This window comes from Sycon ciliatum, chromosome 6 (genome assembly GCF_964019385.1).
Source record: "Sycon ciliatum chromosome 6, ocSycCili1.1, whole genome shotgun sequence".
Classification (NCBI taxonomy): Eukaryota; Metazoa; Porifera; class Calcarea; order Leucosolenida; family Sycettidae; genus Sycon; species Sycon ciliatum.
Genome location: NC_088648.1, coordinates 332106 through 354307, shown reverse-complemented (window position 1 = coordinate 354307; position 22202 = coordinate 332106). Strand labels below are relative to the sequence as shown.

Here is a 22202-nt window from a genome sequence, read left to right as displayed (position 1 = left end):
TATACGAAATTTCGACACTTCACGATTTTTGACTTTTCGGTGGCGATTTATTTTCGGCGTGGGGTAGAAGGCATGGTACAGTGCGACAGATGCTGTGAAAAATTTCATCGGCGTTTTAATTTAGGTGTTTTGGGTCAGTGCCGAATATAGCCGAAATTAAATAGCTGCCGAAAATTTGTATATTTACAGTATGTTCGTTCTGCAAAGCTAAACGAACGAATGTTCGAATATTCGGGGTGTTCGTTCAATCCTAATTACGAGTTGAACATTTGATACCAGGACGCAATTGGAGTGACCAGAGTGGAACGAAGCGATGCGCCGTTAGAATCGATTCAGTTTGATTTGGCTTTCCCTATACAGAGAACACTTGAGGGTCAAAACTGAAGGTGCACAAATACGAGTACGTGAAGTGGACGAGAAACGTGCGATCTCAAATAATTGTACATGTGGTGTCTCAAATTCTAGCTGAAAACGAGGCAAACACAATATTCCCGCGAATATAGTACTTGCTCCCGCGAATATAGTACTTGCTCCCGCGAATATAGTACTTGCTCCCGCGAATATAGTACTTGCTCCCACGAATATAGTACTTGCTCCCGCGAATATAGTACTTGCTCCCGCGAATATAGTACTTGCTCCCGCGAATAAAGTACTTGCTGATGTTGCCGGTGGCAAGTTTCCAAAAAGCAGGGCTTCATACAACCTGCGTACAATCTCACCTGTTACCGCATTCTCTGCGAATACCTCAGCATAGAGCATGTACTCTAGTTCACCAAACGAATGCAGCCACTTGTCGACTTCCTTCGCTTGCCAATCACTCACTATGAGCAGAAGAAACATGCACACACACACACACACACACACACACACACACACACACACACACACGCACGCACACACGCACGCACGCACGCACGCACACGCGCACGCACACATGAACACACATGCACATGCATGCACACATACATGTACACCACACACACACGCGCATACACAGACACACACACACACACACATGCACACACACGCGTGCACACACACACGCGCGCACACACGTACACACAGACACGCACAGATCTACACAGATCCACCCACCACTTGAGGTGCTCTGTGCGCAGTGACATCACAATCACCACATTTGCAGTTCATTACAAAGCATGAACGATGACATCACTTAAGTACAGTACAGTTGGGCGCTGAAGAACGGAGCGCCGAAGAACGGAGCGCCGAAGAACGGAGTGCCGAAGAACGACCAGGCTAGAATTTCATCAAGCACAGTATACCAATGCATAAGTTACACGCTGACTCAACTGCAGTACAGTAAAACCTGTCAAGGCGACCACTCCGATAAGGCGACCACCTGTCCTAGAAGACCACCGCGACCAGGACCAAGGGATGCTATTTCCAGTCAAACGACCCTGGATAAGGAGACCACCTGGTAACGGAGACCACATTTTGAAGGTCCCTTGTGCGGTCGTCTTAGACAGATTCACTGAACATGTACATGAAAATAGGAACGGTAGGAGGCTAGGAGGCAGACCAACAGTACATGTAATGTCTGGAGATGCACGCACACACAGGCACACGTGCTCCTGCCTTTACTCACCATCGGCCGAGGATAATCCGTTGATACTTGTTCTGCTTGCGTCCTGCCACAGTGAGAAAATGACACAGCACGAACAACATGTTCAACTTTACGTGGGCACGCGACATTCAGCCACCTACTGTTTCACGATTCTAACTGCTCTGCAAAGCTGAGATCCATGTGCTTCATTTGATGTCCATAACGCTTGCGCTAGGAAAAAGGAAAATCCTCTGGCCGCATGCTCCACAAAACTGCGAAGTCACGAACAAAAAATTTCGCGATCGCTCCAGGCCATGATTTCCGTGTTCATTTTGTTTGCGCTCAGTGAATCTTTATCCTATCGCAAAGAACCTTCATCTCTGGAAAGCTGAGTTCAAGACGTTTCCAACTTTTTCCAACGGTGTGTCGTTTGTGGATATTGGATACTTTTTCACAGAGTAACGACAGTTTGTACAATGGTCTATTCACCGCGATGCACGATGCAAACGAAGCGTGTGTAAACACGTCATCAGAGAATCACGCAGGGTTTGAAGCGCACGTGTACACGTCACCCGCACGCAAAGGCTTACACCGATAGCAGCACCCACCTTAGCCAATGATGAGCGCGGTGGTGGCGGTCGCTTGGGACGCTGGGCAACAATCACCGGGGTAACGCGACGCGGCATGGCGACGGGAACGTCTTTCACGGTCGTCGCCGGCGACGATGACGACCCCGCGGCCTTTGCGTCCGAATCGCTTGCTGACTCGCCCGCGCCTGCCTGAGAGAGGTCCCCGTTGGTATCAGCCATGCTGGCGCCAACAGTTTCGGTGGACTTCTCGACACCAGACGTTGCTGCTGTCTCTGATCCCTGCTCCGGCTCCGTCGCTACTTCCCGCACATCCGTTGGCTGGTCCCATACGAGCGGTTCCAGCGACAGGTCCTTGCGCAGGCCATTGATGAGCACTAGAAGATGTTTGGTGCGCTGCACACCCAGCGTATTCCACACTTGCTCGGTCGCTAGACAGGAGACAGGGGACAGGGAGGAGGCAAACAGCGCAACACTAGTCAGCACGGGTAACGTTTTAGATGCATTGCTAGGATTTCCTGATCTGTGGCTGCAATCTGTTTCTTTTCCTGTGTGTGTGTGTGGGGGGGGGGGGGGGGGGATATTCGAGAGAACATTCGTTCGAAGAAAACACCATCCGTTGCATTGACAGAAAACAGCACTTCTCCTGTAAAAAGACGTTCATGGCCAAAGTAGTTCGAGCTACCTAAGAAATCTGTCTCCGGAGGATGCACCCAGTGTGCTTACAGTGCTCAACACCGTGGAGGCAAAGTTAAAGTTTCATGCTTTCGCAATCAGCAGGCAACCCCTTCCCTGATGATAATATGTTGTTGTCGGATGAAAACGACAGCAACATATACACAACACTGACTGAAAACAACACGCTTACCTCTCAGCGAGAGCAGCTGCAGACCTTCCAAACCTGAAATGTCAATAGATGTACACGTACAAATACACACACACACACACGCACGCACACACGCACGCACACGTGCACACACACGCACACACACACACACACACACAGTTAGAACAGTCGGCCTCTACAGTCCATTCATAAAAAAGATAACATCCTAGCTTTTGGCCATAAGTGGGGCAAAGGTTGAGCGTTTTCATAATTTTTTGGTAAACCTTTACGGAATGCTCTTCCAATTTTGTTTCTGAAGTCTACTTCTCCAAAAAGTAAGCCATAACAAGAATAGGATTTCGGCCAGGTTTTGTCCCCACAGCACTGAATTGGGGAAAAACCATGAAAATTCAGGCAGTTCAATCCATTTAGATAACAGTACATTGTGTGGTCTGAATCCCACTTGAGGTACCTATTTCGGACCTTTTTCAAGTTTCAAAATTTGCGGCACTGCACCGTGTACGGCAAAATCACGAAAAATCACCATATACGGGAGCTCGCCAGAGCCAGCGCTCATCTTTTCCTGAATGGACTGCAGTCGAATCTCACGCAGACCGTGAATTTGTTTCGCAATATAATAATATCCAAACTATGTTGTGTGGAAACAGCCGCACCTCAAATTGCACTGCTTTCTACACTTCACTCCAAAATTCTTTTATTTAGTCAACATTTCGGTCCATGACCGTCATCAGGAACGAAGAAATGTATGGACGGCTGGGGCTTTGGTTATCGTGTAGTATGTAGTATGTACAATAACGTCTGTTTTTCCCGTGCGCAGTTCTCCCGTATGTTATTCGGGGAACTACAACAAGCTCCAGCCTTCCAAACATTTCCTCGTTTCTGATGATGGTCATCGACAGAAATGTTGACTGAATAAAATTTGTTTGAGTAAAGAGAAGAAAGCAGTGCAATTTGAGGGTGTTGCTGCAAGCCCACAACATAACTGGATATAATGAATCTGCAAGAAGCGTTCAAGCTCATCTTGGACAATAATACACATCGGTGTGTTGAAGAAGTTCTCACCTTGAACCCGGTCGATATCGGCGGCGTCCTCGTACTCGTTGACCACGAGCCACTTGCGTACCTGCAGCGCCGACCACTGCCACGCCGGCATAGTGGCGGTTCTGACGGACAGGCGACGACGCACGTCAGCACTCGAACCCGGCCCAGGGCTGCTGGACGGTGACGACTTTCCGGAGGTGGTCTCCGCGGCAACGCTGCGGCCAACCAGGGCGGCGGTCGCGCCGCTCTTCCGCGCCGTGGCCGTCGTCGGCGTGGACGCGCGGCTGCCCGGGTTAGAGGGCGTACGCGCCGGCAACCGGGCGTGTAACGTGGCGGAGATCTGGCGCAGCGCCACGTCCACGTTGGGCGGCGGGCGGTCGGGAACGCGGCGACTCTGCGGTGACGACGACGAGCCAGCGGTGACGGACACCGAGCGTGTCCTCGCCTGCACGTCCTTGGCTTTGAGTCCGACGGCAGGACTGCTGCCGAGTGCAAACGAAGCCGTGCGCGGACTCTTAGGGGACGGAAATACTGCGGCGGTGGCGGCGACCTCGTCCCGGTCAAAGACGGATGCGGTGTTTGCAGCAAGACTGGCAGGCGAATCTACTGCTATCGCTTTGGAAGCGGAACTCTCACTGTGGGGAGATTTCGACTCCATCGCCTTGCTATCCACACTCGCCGACACAGCGTCAGCAGCAGCAGCAGCAGGTTTAACGATGTCAGCGTCGACAGCTGGAACGGCGTTGCGCTGGCTGCGCGCTGCTGCTGCATTCAGCGCATCCTTATCTCTCGGCTTGCACTCGGTGTTGAGATCGGCAGTGGCAGCATCACGCTGGCATGCCTCCTCGACCGGTGCAGTGCGGGGGCTGCTATTCGCTGCGCGTGCGCTGGTGTCCCGTGTCACCGCTGGGGAGCTTCTGGTTTCCTCGCTGGCTCGTGGTGGCGATGAGGACGCCGCCGCTGCCATGGAGATCTGACTTGGCTTGCCGGTGGCGGTTGGGCCTGACAAGGACGATGGTTGTCTGGCCGGCGAGGGGAACGGCGATACCTGTACACTACTGGAGGCACTGGCGGAGGAGGAGCGGGACGTCGGCGTGCTGCTGGGAGCGGCAAAGATGTTGACAGGACCTGTGCAGCAACAGGAGCAGCAGCAGCGGCAGCAGCAGCAGCAGCACACCACGACACGGGACGGCCAGCATCAATCAGATAACATCGCTTATTCTAGGTGCGTCGGACACGCTGCGTTCACTACGGTTTTGACCGCACCACTCTTTGCCCCAGGTGCACTGTGAATTAACAAAAGGCACTGATTTGGGCTCTAAATTTTGAAATTTGTCAGAGGAGACACCCTAACCCCACGAGTAAATCGCACTGCAGGTGACTCACAGTACCACTCTAAAATACCTTGCGACGTCCCTGCTTATACAATCAATCTCCTTACCGTGTTTCCGGAATAGATAGGAAAAACCAATTTCTTCCTTGTTTCTCTGCAACAATGAATTTCATACTAGAACTTTTTCCAGTCAGAATGCCAATAGGGTGCCATATGTCCCATACCGAGGGTTGAAAAAGATCCGACTTCTTTTGGACAATGGAGAGCCGAAATACTGAAATTTCCCTATCTACTCCCATACAAAGTCTATCTCTCTGACGTCATAAACCCAGCCTGGTCTGGGCAAGTTATTGACGTCATCATGATGTCACCAAATTTAGTGCAAACTTCAAGCTTGTATAACTCGGAAACGGCTGCTCCGATCAACCTGGGACCTTCACCATTGGAATCAGTGCATCTTTCGCTACAGGTTGTGAAGTATTCACTTTAGGGCGAACTTCCCCATCAATATGTTCTTTCCTTTGTTCTTTCTTTTTCCTTCTCTTGCCATGGCTGGCTAACGCCCCTTCTTTTTCATTGGCTTCTGCCATTGGACGGTGAAATAAAATAAAATATAATAAATACTACGATGGTCAAATTTAACCATGATCGGGCTACAGGTACAGTGGAACTGTGGTAAGAAAAAGCCCCATGGGCAGCGTAGCACCGACGTTGGAAGTGGTATAGCCGGAGGGGAATTTTAGAAATTAGGGTGCAACATTCTGAATTCTGGGCACGTTTGGGCATTGTGTTAAAAAGAATGGTCCGGCCAAAGCCGGACTGGCTGCTACGCCCCTGGATGTGCACTCGGTATCCAAGGTATGTCGTATCCTAATGCTGTGTACGTGATGTGATAAGGCGCGCATGCGCCTGGGCTCGTGGCTGGTTGTGCATGCTTGCTGTGCTGGACTAGGTCCGAGAATGTGAGCTCTCTTTTCCTTGTCTTTCTGTTCCTTGATTATTACAATAACTGTACGAACCTGAGTAATGCTGTGTGTGGGCCCTTAGGGCCAGAGAACCTGAGTAATGCTGTGTGTGGGCCCTTAGGGCCAGACATAACACCTAATAAACCTCAGCGCTACAGTACTACGCGACCGCCGACTGCTTGGCAGCAAAGGGCCACACACACGCTGCTTACTGCCAAGTGTGCATTTCCTCGTGTTCATCCACGTGCAACTTGTGCTCAACAGATCACCTCTTTGTTATTGAGTACATCTGCTTGTTTTGGTCACTGTGAATTAAAATAAAATAAAACAACGTCAACACTGCTTTATGTCTCACCTCTTAGTAGCAACATCTTCTTGCGCTCGGCCGGATCCAATCCATCCTGGTCGTCAGCACTTGACATTGGCGACACAGGAGAGTGCATGAGCAGTGACGAGGAAGACGGCGACGACGGAGTCTTGGACGGGGTGCTCAGATTGTCCCCGTGTGCCGCGTGCCGCTGTACGGCGAACGAGGAGCTGTTGCCACGGGGACGAACCAGCGGGGGCGTGTGCGACGACGACAGCGGCGAGTCGGCTCGCTGGTTGCCGCCGGAGTTGATGGCCGCGTTGGTGGTGGGCGTCTTGCTGCGCTGGCTCAGCGACGTCGTCGAGCTGGAGTTGGAGACGCGAGGTGAGCTTCCACTGCTGCCATTGCCGCCGGCGCCTGTTTGCGATGACGACGCGGAGGCTAGGAAATTCTACAGCACATGCGAACAAGAAGAGAGAAGAGACAAATCCAGCGAGAAAGTTCGAACGCAGCAAAGCTTAAAGCTACCACAAACCAAAAACCGCGAATGTTTTCGGTATCAATACCACTCTATGCGCTGCATTGTCAGTGCAGCGTGCGTATCAGGAAAGGCAATGGATTAGCTGGCAAAAGGGAAACCGTATTCCTATGTTCAACTCTTCCCCACAATAGCAGATCATCATGTAGTTACGTCGTTTCGAGGTGATGTGCAAAGAAATAGGGTAAAGAATAATAGTTACGCAATCACATCATCGTTTCGAGGTGTTTCGTATGGAGACGGGCATACAATTACTGTGGAACCTAGACAGCCAGCACCACAAGCATGTGCAACACCGGCAGCACACCAACCCCCCCCCCCCCCCCCCCCCTCCACCACCAACACCCCCAGCATAACCAGCACCCTGCCATGAAGGTAGAGAGACACTGGGCATGGAATTTAGAGGTAACTAGAGAGAAGCTGATAAAGAGAAAAAAATGGAAACTTACAGGTAGATAGTGACGTGCCCAAGCTCTGGACACCTCCAGCTCCGAGCCACCCTTCTCATAACTGGGCGTGAGTACGGTGAACGTGATCGGACTTCCCGGCATGTAGTTGATCAGGTGAATGATATCCCCATGACTACGACCACTCACGTCATGGCCATTGACCTGTGGATAGTCAGCACAAGTAGAGAATAGTGCCCGTGAGCAATGAGCAAGTAACACACAAACTACTGTACAAGAAGAAATATTCGTCTGGAATATAATTTCGTCTTTTTCGTCCAAGGAGCTTTGGGACTAAATTAAATGCTGGACGAATGTCAATGTGTCCAGCGTTTCAACACAGTGTTATAGTCCATGGACTAAATTCCAACCGGACGAAATCCCTTTCTTTGGAGCTGGACGAAATTATTGACCGACGAAATTTTCTGCCTCTGCAGTATCTTACGCGCTTAGTTTTCACTGCCGCAGTATCAGTGTGGGGAAAGTCGTGGCACCCCCCTTGATCACTACCCTGGCTACGCCCCTGGCTATGCGTGTCGAATGGATGTGCATATTTTACATTCTATGACTGTGTATATTCATTTGTGTGGGTGTATATTATATATGTATAATCTGGCTTTGGAAATTTTATTTTCATTGCTATCAGGTTCTGCCTCATTTTCTCTGTGTTGCGCTGATGAGTCCACAAAGGACTGGTACCGAAACCCGATCGAACAGAGCCTTAGGACCGGTCGAGTGTGGACGAAACAGTTCTGTCCGCACATTGAGTGATTAGAAACGAAAAATGTTTGTCTCTGAAGCTACCATGTACACTCGTGGAGAAAGAGGCGAACTAGTCTACCGTATTATCTCTAATACAAGCACAGTCTCCAATAATAGAACACCTTGGAGCGGCATTCAAAAAATAAAGTGCTCAGTCTCCATTATAAGCACACTGTGTAAATTCATTGTCTGTACCGGCGGAAAAACCCTGAAATGTGTGTGTGTGTCTGACATGAATTTGGCCATGGCAACATGCTTATGAAATGAGGTTGAAATAATAATGGAACAGTCTCCAACAAAGGAACGTCTCCATTAATAGCACGGGGCGGAGGTACATTGAAAAAATAAAGGACCGTGCTTATATTAGAGATAATACGGTACTTCAACAGTGCGTGCGTATTCAGCGCATACAACAGCAGGGAAAGCCCCGGCAATCATAATCGTGTGCACGGTGCATGCGCATTCAGCGCCTCATACGACAGCAGGGAAGGCTCACCTTCACGATGAGATCTCCGTGTTGCAGACCAGCATTGCACGCAGCACTCCCTGCCAGACAAACACACACACACACACACACACACACACACATGCACACACGTGCAAGCACGCACACACACACACACATGCACGTGCAAGCACGCACACACACACACACACACACACACACACACACACACACACACACATGCACGTGCAAGCACGCACGCACACACACACACACACACTGTACTTGCTCACTGCCAAAACTGGTCACGTGGGTCTCCCCGGGAGAGGGGAGAGAGACTCCAAAGGAATCTTGGAAAGATGACTCAATTGGCCATTGAACCACCCAACGGCCGACACCCCCTGAAATCCCCAAACTAGGGTGGACTTGAAATGATCCCACTTATGGGCTCACCACACCTCAGTAAGTGGGTGAGGACAAGGTGCAGAAAAAGGATTGACGGCATCAGGGTATCCGTCCCGGGATCCAACTGCAGTTACCCCTGCCCCCAGTGAAGGTAATACTTGGTACTAGTGTGGGTGGCTAAATCAGAGTGGATCTGATAAAAGCTTCACTAGCACCATTGATTACACAAGAGTTTATCTAGCCAGAACACACACACACACACACACACACACACACACACACATTTCATCACTTTTCGGATAATGGCCCCAAAAAGATCCAATTCATGTGCAGGGTTTGTATCTACAGTCAACTTCGCTAATAATGACTGCGGATATAACGACAATTCGCGAATAACGACAGAATTTCCATGTCCAGAGCAAAGTCACATCCAATTGTAATACATAATAATGAGACTTCGGGTATAACGACACTTCGTGAATAATGACACTTTTCTGATGCCCCGCCGCCGAGTGTCGTTATACGCGAAGTTGACTGTAAATCCCAATCCGGGTTCCAGTTTGGAAATGGTTCCGGTCAGATTTCGAACGTGAAATTTTGCCTGGTGGTACCCCTAGACCTTTTGATAGGCTAACGCCCCCTTCTTTGCATTGGCTTCTGCCATTGGACGGTGAAATTAAAAAAATTAAAAAAATTACACTGAGCTGAAAATCTCAATTTCTCATATTTGGCGCTTATCGGGTTTCGCATCCCAGGCCTTCACATGCACAAAAGGACGACAAGTTTGTTGTGCAGAATTCCAGAGCATCCACAACAGTAGGTGGAATGTCAATCTATCTACCACCCTCCATTTCTACCTTCAAACCTTCGTCATTGCGAGAACTGGTGCAATATGCCTAGTGAGAAGGCAGATATCGTGACGTAAGATAAAGCTAAACAAACAACATGTCAGCGTGAAGTGATGGAGTTAGAAGGTCAACTGATGACAAAGGTAATGTGCAAGAAACCGTAATAGGTGTGTTTATACCAAGACAGTACAATACTCGCTATTCGTATTTCCCACTCCTTCACCATAGCAACGAGATCCCACCAAGAATAGAAGAGCGCATGCTCCAGTGGTTCTCTGGTCTGTATTCGTCTCACTCTAGTCTCTATTCTTCTCACATACGTCTTCCATCTAACAAAACCATCCTCACCTTGCTTCACTTGGCTGACCAGCACGGGAGCACTGGAGCGAAGCACGAATCCGTAACCGTCCGGACTGCTTTTCACCGTCAGTGATCTGTGGAGAACAGCGTAATGGACAACACATACAAACATGCAAAAAGAACATGTACATTATGCATACAGACAGACACACGCACGTACACGCGCACGTACACACACACACACACACACACACACACACACACACTTGGATGGCGAGCCAATGCAATCATGGATAAAAACGGAAGAACAGATTTATTACACAAAACCCTACCGTTTGGTGAGCTCAAATTCTCCCATTCTGCTCCCGCCAGTCGCAAGGGAGGCAGAAGACTCGGGCGCCGAGGAGACTGCGGGCAATGCGACCGTAGCGTTGTTGTCTCCATTGTGTGTCAGTCTGGGATGGAGGACGGCGATGAGAGTACGGAAATCCTCCAGAATGTCATCGGCGTGACTCTCCGTGCAATGCGATGGTTTTGCTGGTGATGCCTGAACGAGGCAGGAAAGGAGAAAAGAAAAGAGAGAATAGTGAGAATCTAGAAATTCTCCCCCTCTCAGATAGTCTTTTAACCCTCTCAGTGCCACAGGCGACTTTAGTCGCCCAGACTGAGTATGCGAGTACAAATAAATTCGTATCTCAACTTCTACACACAGGAGAGTTACAAACGACCACTCTACGTCTTCAGGAAGACCTTGGCTATCGACTCATCACAACGTTTTGTGTCCGTGAGGATAGATATCGCCAGGGCGAAGCCTGAAGCGCGCGCGCTCGGACAACCAATTGTCGCGCGTAGAAAACATGACGTATGCGCATCGCGGGTTTCTCTATTTCTTTCGCGGCAACCCATGCGTATTGGGTATCAAAACATCGAGATTTTTAGTGGCTTTCAGGCCAACTTTGTCCGAATTTCGTGCGTTGAAATTTGAGTGCACTGCGATCGATCGCGCGCGTGAGAAAGTGCAGATGCTACGAAAATGCAGAAAACGGACTTCGCTCAGGCGCCCTCGCGAGGAAGACTATTTTCGCTGCATTTTCTCTTCACAGCTGTCTGCCTGGCCATATCTTTCCAGAGAGCCATCGTTTGTAAAGATCCGTGGATATACAGCTGAGCTATGAAAAATTTGAGGTCAGCTCAGCTCGGAAAAATTTGAACTTTTCTGACCCCCTTGGCACTGAAAGGGTTAATGCGACTGACTTAAATTCTACATAACAAGATAAGCAGCACCTTTCGGTATGTTTATCAATGAAGTAATTCCACCTTCACCACATACGCTCTCTGGCCCACCTTATCACACCAGAGAGCACATGTGGTGGAGCTGGATATACTTCATTGACTTACATTCGCCTGGGTAACTCAGTTTTTCACAGTACGCGGACCGGTTGGGGGACGGAGAAGATAAAAATGTGAAAGTGGACGAACAGACGAATAGATGAACAGGTACACACTGGTATGGATAATAACATCCCTAAGCCCACCCCCAACAAACCCATCCTAAGCAGGCGCGTGCCCCGTATGGGTTCCCGGGTGCCCGGACCCCCCCCCCCCTTTTGCGCTCAAAATGCAGGACTTTGCTTCATTTTTTGAAAATTTTCCCGGGGGAAGCCCCCCGGAACTCCCCCTTGAAGGGCACCGGCGCACTAGGCCCTCGAGCCCCCCCCCCCCCCCCAAACACACACAGATACACACCCCCCCCCCCCCCCCACACACACACAAGCCGTGCCCCGTTTTATTGCTACATCACTTTCCAAGTAGAAGCAGCACAAGTAGATGTTAGCCATTGCTCAGTCTTACCGGGGAAATCGGCGCCAAGAAACTTGTGACCTGACAGTATGTAGCTGCATTCACACACGAAAGTCAGAGAAGGGGCTTCAGGCAGAATGTGAGCGAAGAGCGACCTAACTCGATGTGCACAGCTGTACAAAGTGAAATCCCCCCCCCCCCCCCCCCCCCTGCTGTGTCCAGCATGGTGTTAGGAAAGTAAAATCCAGCCTCTGTGTGTATACAGCCTACACAGTTTGGCAAGTGAGATCCAGCCCTTGCGTGTATACAGCCTACACAGTTTGGCAAGTGAGATCGAGCCCTTGCGTGTATACAGCCTACACAGTTTGGCAAGTGAAATCCAACCACTGTCTGGGTGTGGCTAACAGTTTTTGTAAGCGACATCTAAAAACTGGCTTGGAAATGATCCTGCTTATTTTGGCCTGCCACACCTCATTACGTGGGTGAGGATGACGTTCAAACCAGGATTAAAGGCACACACACACACACACACACACACACACACACACACACACACACACACACACACATACATGCACGCATGCACACACGCGCGCACACACACATGTGCGCACACACACACATGTGCGCACACACGCATACACGCACTTGCTTGAAGAAGAAACCTTGGAAAGATGACTCAATCGGCTATTGAACCATCCAACGGCTGACACTGACACACACACACATACATACACACACACACACACACACACACATGCACACACACACCTGGTCCTGGTCCTGGTAAACACTGCCATTACGGTCACGTGTCCCCTTACGGGGCCGACAATATAGAACGACGAGCGGGACCATGTTCGAGAGAGCCATCTCCAGCAGCTATGGCTCTGGCTTATCATCGGAAACGATTCCTCTCACGGCTGCCGCTAGAACTGGTCCATCACTCTCCACAACAGAGCGAACATTCCATGAGCCAACGCTCAGAGTCGTTCCAAGTCGTCGTCTTTGTGCGGTAGTTTGCTCCACTCGCGGGCTTGCAAAGCCTCGCGAAGGACTCTGAGGTGGGGGCGACGAGGAGAGTGTCGGCATCGTAACTATCCGACCAAGTCTCCTGTCGGTGAATACCCCACCTCAGGCACTGTTGGCCTGGACGGCTGGGGACACCCCAGGCCGTCCACAACGGCGAGAACAAGCACGGACGGAGGCCAGAAACAAGAGCCCGGAAAAGTACAACCGTCCTCCACCAGAGCAGAGAACACACACATTGCCAAGATGTTCAACTATTTGAAAGATTTTCTTATCGTCGGAAACAATTCCTCTCACGGCGGCCGCTCGAACTGGTCCATCACTCTCCACAACAGAGCAAACATTCCATGAGCCAATGCTCAGAGTCGTTCCAAGTTGTCGTCTTCGTGCGGTAGTTTGCTCCACTCGCGGGCTTGCAAGGCCTTGCGAAGGACTCTGAGGTGGGGGCGACGAGGAGAGTGTCGGCATCGTAACTATCCGACAAAGTCTCCTGTCGTTGAATACCCCACCTCAGGCACTGTTGGCCTGGACGGCTGGGACGCACACACACACACGCACACACACACACATACACAGACACACACACACATACACTCACACCTGATACCTGGTAAACACTGCCATTACGGTCACGTGTCCCCTTGCGGGGCCGATAATAATATATGGAACGACGAGCAACGGCAGTCCGCTGAGAGAGATACTAGGTCAGGGACTCAGGGACCATGTTCGAGAGAGCCATCTCTGGCAGCGATCCGGCTTATCATTGGAAACGATTCCTCTCACGGCTGCCGCTTGAACTGGCCCATCACTCTCCACAACCGTCAACATGAGCCAATGCTCAGAGTCGTTCCAAGTCGTCGTCTTCGTGCGGTAGTTTGCTCCACTCGCGGGCTTGCAAGGCCTCGCGAAGGACTCTGAGGTGGGGCGACGAGGAGAGTGTCGGCATCGTAACTATCCGACAAAGTCTCCTGTCGTTGAATACCCCACCTCGGGCACTGTTGGCCTGGACGGCTGGGGACGCACACACACACACGCACACACACACACATACACAGACACACACACACATACACTCACACCTGATACCTGGTAAACACTGCCATTACGGTCACGTGTCCCCTTGCGGGGCCGATAATAATATATGGAACGACGAGCAGCGGCAGTCCGCTGAGAGAGATACTAGGTCAGGGACTCAGGGACCATGTTCGAGAGAGCCATCTCTGGCAGCGATCCGGCTTATCATTGGAAACGATTCCTCTCACGGCTGCCGCTTGAACTGGCCCATCACTCTCCACAACCGTCAACATGAGCCAATGCTCAGAGTCGTTCCAAGTCGTCGTCTTCGTGCGGTAGTTTGCTCCACTCGCGGGCTTGCAAGGCCTCGCGAAGGACTCTGAGGTGGGGGCGACGAGGAGAGGGTCAGCATCGTAACTATCCGACCAAGTCTCCTGTCAATACCCCACCTCAGGCACTGTTGGCCTGTACGGCTGGGGACACCCCAGGCCGTCCACAACGGCGAGAACAAGCACGAACCAAGGCCAGAAACAAGAGCCCGAAAAAGTACAACCGTCCTCCACCAGAGCAGAAAACACACATAGTGTCAAGATGTTCAACTATTTGAAAGATTTTGCCATCGTCGGAAACGATTCCTCTCACGGTTGCCGTTCGAACTGGTCCGTCACTCTCCACAACAGAGCGAACATTCCATGAGCCAATGCTCAGAGTCGTTCCAAGTCGTCGTCTTCGTGTGATACTTTGTTCCACTCGCGGGCTTGCAAGGCCTCGCGAAGGACTCCGAGATGGAGGCGACGAGGAGAGTGTCGGCATTGTAACTATCCGACCAAGTCTCCTGTCGATGAATACCCCACCTCAGGCACTGTTGGCCTGGACGGCTGGGGACACCCCAGGCCGTCCACAACGGCGAGAACAAGCACGGACAGAGGCCAGAAACAAGAGCCCGAAAAAGTACAACCGTCCTCCACCAGAGCAGAGAACACACGCACACACACACACACACACACAGTGACACACGCTCACACAAGCACACACATACACACATACATACTTGTACTTGCTCACTGCCAAACTTGGTCATGTTGTGGGTCTTAGGGGGGGGGGGGGGGGAGAGAGAGAGAGGAGAGGGGAGAGAGACTCAAAAGAAATCTTGGAAAGATGACTCAATTGGCTATTGAATCGCCCAACGGCCACACCCCCTGAAATCCCCAAACTATGGGCATATACACACTCCCACACACATGCACACAGACACACACACACACACACACACATACATACATACATGCACACAGACACGGCTCGGAAAGCTTACTCATTAAGGAAGCCTCCATTGCAGCGGAGAGTAACGACACCGTCCGTATTGGTGTTCGTACGGCGCCTACACAAACGGAAAAGAACAACAACCCAGAAGAAACTACAGTAAAAACTGTGCCTGCCTGGTGACCATCCCTTGGGACCAGAGAAAGCAGTCCTTAGTGACAGGTGGTCCTTAGTTAGAGGTTTGCAGCGCACAACCATAAATGAATGTGAGACCGTCCTTGCCTGGCAAAGTGGTCTGTAGTATCAGGCTGGTCGCTAGTCACGGTGGTCTTTCGTTACAGGTTTCTACTGTACTAAAATCAGCAACACACGACTATCGATTCACATTTCCCAAGAGCTTGGCCGAAGACGACCGTTAGCGAGAGGTTCTGCCGCACTCTGAGGTCAATTAAATATTGTTTACTCTAATTTTATTTCCATGCCGCACCCAATGCTCGGCGCTCATTTCCCAAGTCCATTCAGCACGTGCGAATTTGTGGGCGGTTTACCACCGCTGACATTGACGCGTACGTGCATAATAATAAATAATAACCGTGAAATTAAATTTTTTAACGCTATCACATCTCAAGGTGCACCAACAAGTACGGGGAGCACTCCGGGACACACGGACACACGTCGGTTCCCCAAGACGGACGAGCGAATAATAATAATTATGTTCTTCGGACGCTATCCTATTTCAAGATGCACACAGAGTACGGGGAGCCCTCCAGGACACATGGACACACGTCGGTCTTCGAACGCTCTAGGAGCTGCATCTGCGCCTTGATCCTTGAAGAGTGGTGGCGTTCCTACGGATGCGGAAAGCCCGGCTTCCAGCCGAGTCTCACGCGAACCGTGAAAAAAATTCTTCCAACGCTATACTATCTCAAGATGCACACAGAGTGCGGTGAGCACTCCAGGACATGCGTCGGTCCCCCGAGACGGACAAGAAAATACTAACAACAATACCATGTTCTCTGAACGCTTTCCTATCTCAAGATGCACACGGAGTAGATCATGTACAGAGAGCACTCCCAGGAGGCCAGGACGACCGGTTTACCTGATCTGTGAAAGCTACGCGTGAACGTTAGCGGAGCATCAGCGACCGGCCTGGGAACGGCGGAGCGCCGTGGACACCTGGGCTTGACTGGCCGCTGCTGCTGTTGGTGCTGCCTACAACGGGACACTGCCGCACTCGCCATGCCGTGAGAGAGAGAGAGAGAGAGAGAGAGAGTGGGAGGCGCAGCGCACTCGCTGGTACTATGGCTACGGTTCAAACAATTTTAAAAACCGAAATATGTACAATATATTTCGGTGTTGTGAAAAATTGATATCAATTTTCCAAACCAGGCAAGTGGTTTGTTTCTACTCATTCGCAGCTGAAGTGCAAAGTCTAGTATCAATAACAGCCTGCACAGGTGTGCGCCCAGAATCGTTCCACGTCCTGGCAGAAAGGAAACCCAGAAAGGAAACGCCAGGAAACGCACACACGCTCCAGTGCGTCTGACAGGTGACTTGGGCTGTGCACAATTCTATTCCACTGGCTGCTGGGCAATCACAACAATTCTCAGCTCTTAGGCAAAGCCTCCACCGGTAGTAAAGCGGTACAGCACGGCTGAATATGGTGCTAATGGTGACACTGAGCTCACACTGTGCGCTGCCTCTCTTTCCAATCAGCTGGATGCCACTCTTGCCAGAACTCTTCCAGGTCAAATTCGGCGCACTGAAGCCACTTCAAACAGCTTGGGCCGCGTCAAGAAGCACTCCAGACACAAAACATGCCACTCATCACCGGGGAAATCCTTGCAGTTTGAGCCAGGGCCACCATAACCCGTGCACAAGACATCTTCTCTTCTTCGACCTGACTTGTGACTAGTTAGTTAGTTAGCTTCTCGCGCGGTCTCTCGGCTAGTACTAGTGCTAGAGATCGCCGGCTGAGGTAGGACACAACGCGATGCCATCAGTCATACCGTAAATGTATTCGTAGGCGTATAGCATTTCCAGCCAGCAGGTCATTGCTTTTCCAATACCAGATATGGTCGAACGGTGAGGCACAGAGGAAGGCGACCACCTGCCAATTATCAGCCGCCGTTTGGTTAGAATGGTGAGCGGATATATCCACCCGCGTTGCAGAGGGAGAGAAGCATATCTGTGCACTGACATGTATTTCCTCTCCATCGGGAGATCTCGTAAAACGCCTCATTGCCCTTGCCGTGTCAACTGCAACTTGCAAGCTACCAGAAAAACCTGCAACAAAATGCTGCTGGGTTGCGTACAGGGATAGCGAAGGCTTCGACTTCGAGTAAAGAGTGCAAGCCAAACCGAAACAGGTCTTGCCCGCATCGCTTCATGTACGGCATTATTTGGCACAGAGATACGATTCTCGATAGGCCCATAGGGTCCGCTCGCACGATGCATGCACCCCGGCACTGGCCAATGACCATGTCAACAATAATGTACGTCAACGAAAACAACACAACAAAGAATAATAATTTCAGAGCAACACAGGCAGCCGTCAGTGCCGCTTCTCGCTACAGCTCAAGATGCTTGTCCCCAACTAACTAACTTCATGAACAGCGAGAAACATACTGACACGATCGGTCTACCCTTGGCTCGACAACTAGAGGGTGATCGACACCCGAACAACATTACTTTACGAGCCGAGCAAGACACGAAAGATAAGAGACGGCTGTCGGTGTCGGTGTTAGGGTTGGTGGGTGGCCCAGGGTCCGGCTGTGTTGGTAGCTGTGCCCCAGATGCAGAGCTGGTGACTGTCGCTGTCCAACACACGCAACGTCGTTACAGAACATACAACAGAGAACAACGCCATAGAAGTTTCGCGCCCAATCAGTTTCAATAACTATTGCAAATATTTACAAACCCTGCTGAGTTGAACGCGTAACTCCCCAGTGTCTGTGCACTAGCTGTTGCTGCAGATATGTGGCTCTTCGTTCGCGACTATTTCCTATTGGTGCGCCACAAGCAAAAAAATCAACAGGGTGATGAACAACGATTTCCGCCCAGTGCAGTGACCTACCTGGACGACCTCCAGCCGCAGCGCTGGTAATGCCTCTTCGGGCAGAGACCTGGAGCAGATGAGAATTCCTTTTTCCTCTTCTTCGGCCGATCTGCGTGTTGCTGCAAGTAATTAGTTGGATCAGCGATGAGAGAGCTTATTATGCAAGTTACAGTGTTTTTCTGACAACTGCACGTCCTGCGACAACTGTTACTTCTCCAGTATTACTAAATAATCGAATCCTCCACACCGTGAAAACTCTTCACTGTGACTTCGACCGAAGCAAAAACTCACACAGGATTGATCTCGCCTCTCCTCGAGCTGTACTGGTGTGTTACTTCTACTAAGTTCTAGTACTGGGTCAACAGCTACCAGTAGCTAACGTACCACAGAAGCCTGCAACCTTGATTCCCATTCATACTAAGCCGTCCCTTGATCATGTCTGACACATCCTTTCTTCGCTACACTACAGTGAGTTGTTGTAGTGGTAGCTGATCTACTCACAGACTTCAGTGTGTCTTCTCTTGATCGAGAGATCTACTCGAGTCTCTGCTCTTTTGCCTGAGTTTTGGATTGCTATGCTGTCAACACAACAGCTTTTTCACTGCCAAAGACTAAAGTCAGTGCCACTGTACTGCAGTGCAGAATCCGAGACGCGCGAGTACATGATTGTACTCCATCCATGCATGCTGCATTGCATGCACACTGACTCACAGTCACACGTGATAGCTGCACGCAGCATGCACAGCCTCTGCATGCAGTCAGCTCAGCCACATGTGCACAGGGCTACCACACTGTGAGTCACCATAGCCTACAAAAGGACTAGTACGTAGTAGGAGAAGGCGCCTACATGATGTAGGCACTTCCCAGTTCACTGCACTGCGCCATCATTGATCATCATGATCGTTAAAGGGGAAGTTAAGGCAAAAATTAAAATTTCACCAGTTGTAGTCTTCGGGGTGCTGAGTCGAATGGTCTTGGTCCGAGAAAGCTGAGACGCTCCCTTCCTACTTGAATCCCAATCGAACTCGCGCACTTCCACCGAAACTGGGTGACTGCGCCCTACGAGATGGGGATTTGTATGCAAAATGTCACTAAAAGCGCCATTTCGTTCTTATAAAAGCACGGATGACCGCGATTGGCCCATATGTTGTAGTCTTTTGGACGCTGAGTCGACTGGTTTTGGTCCGAAAAGGCTGCGATGCAGCGTTCGCCCCTAATTCCCAATCGAACATGGTTGAACAAGCGGTCACGTGCTCCTGCGGACACCAGTCACCTGGTCACCGTGCCTGCAGGGTACAACTTACAGCCTGTTTTGACCTTTTTTGGGTGCAGTCCTGTCACTCGAGTTGAACCTTGGTGTGAAAGTTGTCGCCTGCTGGCGTGGTGACCAGGTGATTTTGGCACCCAGGAGCACGTGACCGCTTGTTCAACCATGTTCGATTGGGAATAAAGGAGTAACGCTGCATCGCAGCCTTTTCGGACCAAAACCAGTCGACTCAGCGTCCAAAAGACTACAACATATGGGCCAATCGCGGTCATCCGTGCTTTTATAAGAACGAAATGGCGCTTTTAGTGACATTTTGCATACAAATCCCCATCTCGTAGGGCGCAGTCACCCAGTTTCGGTGGAAGTGCGCGAGTTCGATTGGGATTCAAGTAGGAAGGGAGCGTCTCAGCTTTCTCGGACCAAGACCATTCGACTCAGCACCCCGAAGACTACAACTGGTGAAATTTTAATTTTTGCCTTAAAGGGGAAGTTAAGGCAAAAATTAAAATTTCACCAGTTGTAGTCTTCGGGGTACTGAGTCGAATGGTCTTGGTCCGAGGAAGCTGAGACGCTCCCTTCCTACTTGAATCCCAATCGAACTCGCGCACTTCCACCGAAACTGGGTGACTGCGCCCTACGAGATGGGGATTTGTATGCAAAATGTCACTAAAAGCGCCATTTCGTTCTTATAAAAGCACGGATGACCGCGATTGGCCCATATGTTGTAGTCTTTTGGACGCTGAGTCGACTGGTTTTGGTCCGAAAGGGCTGCGATGCAGCGTTCCGCCTTTATTCCCAATCGAACATGGTTGAACAAGCGGTCACGTGCTCCTGCGTACGCCAGTCACCTGGTCACCGTGCCTGCAGGGTACAACTTACTAGCCTGTTTGACCTTTTTTGGGTGCAGTCCTGTCACTCGAGTTGAACTCGAGTTGAACCTTGGTGTGAAAGTTGTCACCTGCTGGCGTGGTGACCAGGTGATTTGGGCACCCAGGAGCACGTGACCACTTGTTCAACCATGTTCGATTGGGAATAAAGGAGGAACGCTGCATCGCAGCCTTTTCGGACCAAAACCAGTCGACTCAGCGTCCAAAAGACTACAACATATGGGCCAATCGCGGTCATCCGTGCTTTAATAAGAACGAAATGGCACTTTTAGTGACATTTTGCATACAAATCCCCATCTCGTAGGGCGCAGTCACCCAGTTTCGGTGGAAGTGCGCGAGTTCGATTGGGATTCAAGTAGGAAGGGAGCGTCTCAGCTTCCTCGGACCAAGACCATTCGACTCAGTACCCCGAAGACTACAACTGGTGAAATTTTAATTTTTGCCTTAACTTCCCCTTTAAAGGGGAAGTATACCCTAAAATCAAATTTTCACCAGTTGTAGTCTTCGGGGTGCTGAGTCGAATGGTCTTGGTCCGAGGAAGCTGAGACGCTCCCTTCCTACTTGAATCCCAATCGAACTCGCGCACTTCCACCGAAACTGGGTGACTGCGCCCTACGAGATGGGGATTTGTATGCAAAATGTCACTAAAAGCGCCATTTCGTTCTTATAAAAGCACGGATGACCGCGATTGGCCCATATGTTGTAGTCTTTTGGACGCTGAGTCGACTGGTTTTGGTCCGAAAAGGCTGCGATGCAGCGTTCCTCCTTTATTCCCAATCGAACATGGTTGAACAAGCGGTCACGTGCTCCTGCGTACACCAGTCACCTGGTCACCGTGCCTGAAGGGTACAACTTACTAGCCTGTTTGACCTTTTTTGGGTGCAGTCCTGTCACTCGAGTTGAACTCGAGTTGAACCTTGGTGTGAAAGTTGTCGCCTGCTGGCGCGGTGACCAGGTGATTTGGGCACCCAGGAGCACGTGACCGCTTCTTCAACCATGTTCGATTGGGAATAAAGGAGGAACGCTGCATCGCAGCCTTTGCGGACCAAAACCAGTCGACTCAGCGTCCAAAGGACTACAACATATGGGCCAATCGCGGTCATCCGTGCTTTTATAAGAACGAAATGGCGCTTTTAGTGACATTTTGCATACAAATCCCCATCTAGTAGGGCGCAGTCACCCAGTTTCGGTGGAAGTGCGCGAGTTCGATTGGGATTCAAGTAGGAAGGGAGCGTCGCAGCTTCCTCGGACCAAGACCATTCGACTCAGCACCCCGAAGACTACAACTGGTGAAAATTTGATTTTAGGGTATACTTCCCCTTTAAGGAGGCTCCGAACAGTTGCGCAGCGCAGTGTAAAAAGGGCACCTCCGAAATCTGTTTTTTGCCGCGAGATTCAAAAAATGTTGTGTTCCATGCGGAAACAAGCTGTTGTTCAGAAAGAAGTTTTTTGATTTCTCTGTGCTCGCAGTTGTTCCAGGATGTAGTTCTACTCGTTGC

At 50.5% G+C, this 22202-nt stretch overlaps 1 protein-coding gene across 1 annotated transcript; it reads right to left on the bottom strand.

Annotated features, from left to right (window-relative positions):
• Nucleotides 1–719: 719 nt before the first annotated feature.
• LOC135819088 (mucin-19-like) lies at nucleotides 720–17911 on the bottom strand (the record flags this gene model as incomplete). The annotated part of the gene is given in 13 exon segments (XM_065332238.1): nucleotides 720–821; nucleotides 1607–1649; nucleotides 2173–2582; nucleotides 3020–3052; nucleotides 4061–5167; nucleotides 6693–7095; nucleotides 7632–7793; nucleotides 8887–8936; nucleotides 10437–10522; nucleotides 10721–10935; nucleotides 12240–12283; nucleotides 15544–15609; nucleotides 16591–17911. Coding segments are annotated over 13 exon segments (2863 nt in total), but the record flags the coding sequence as incomplete, so codon positions are not given.
• Nucleotides 17912–22202: the final 4291 nt, after the last annotated feature.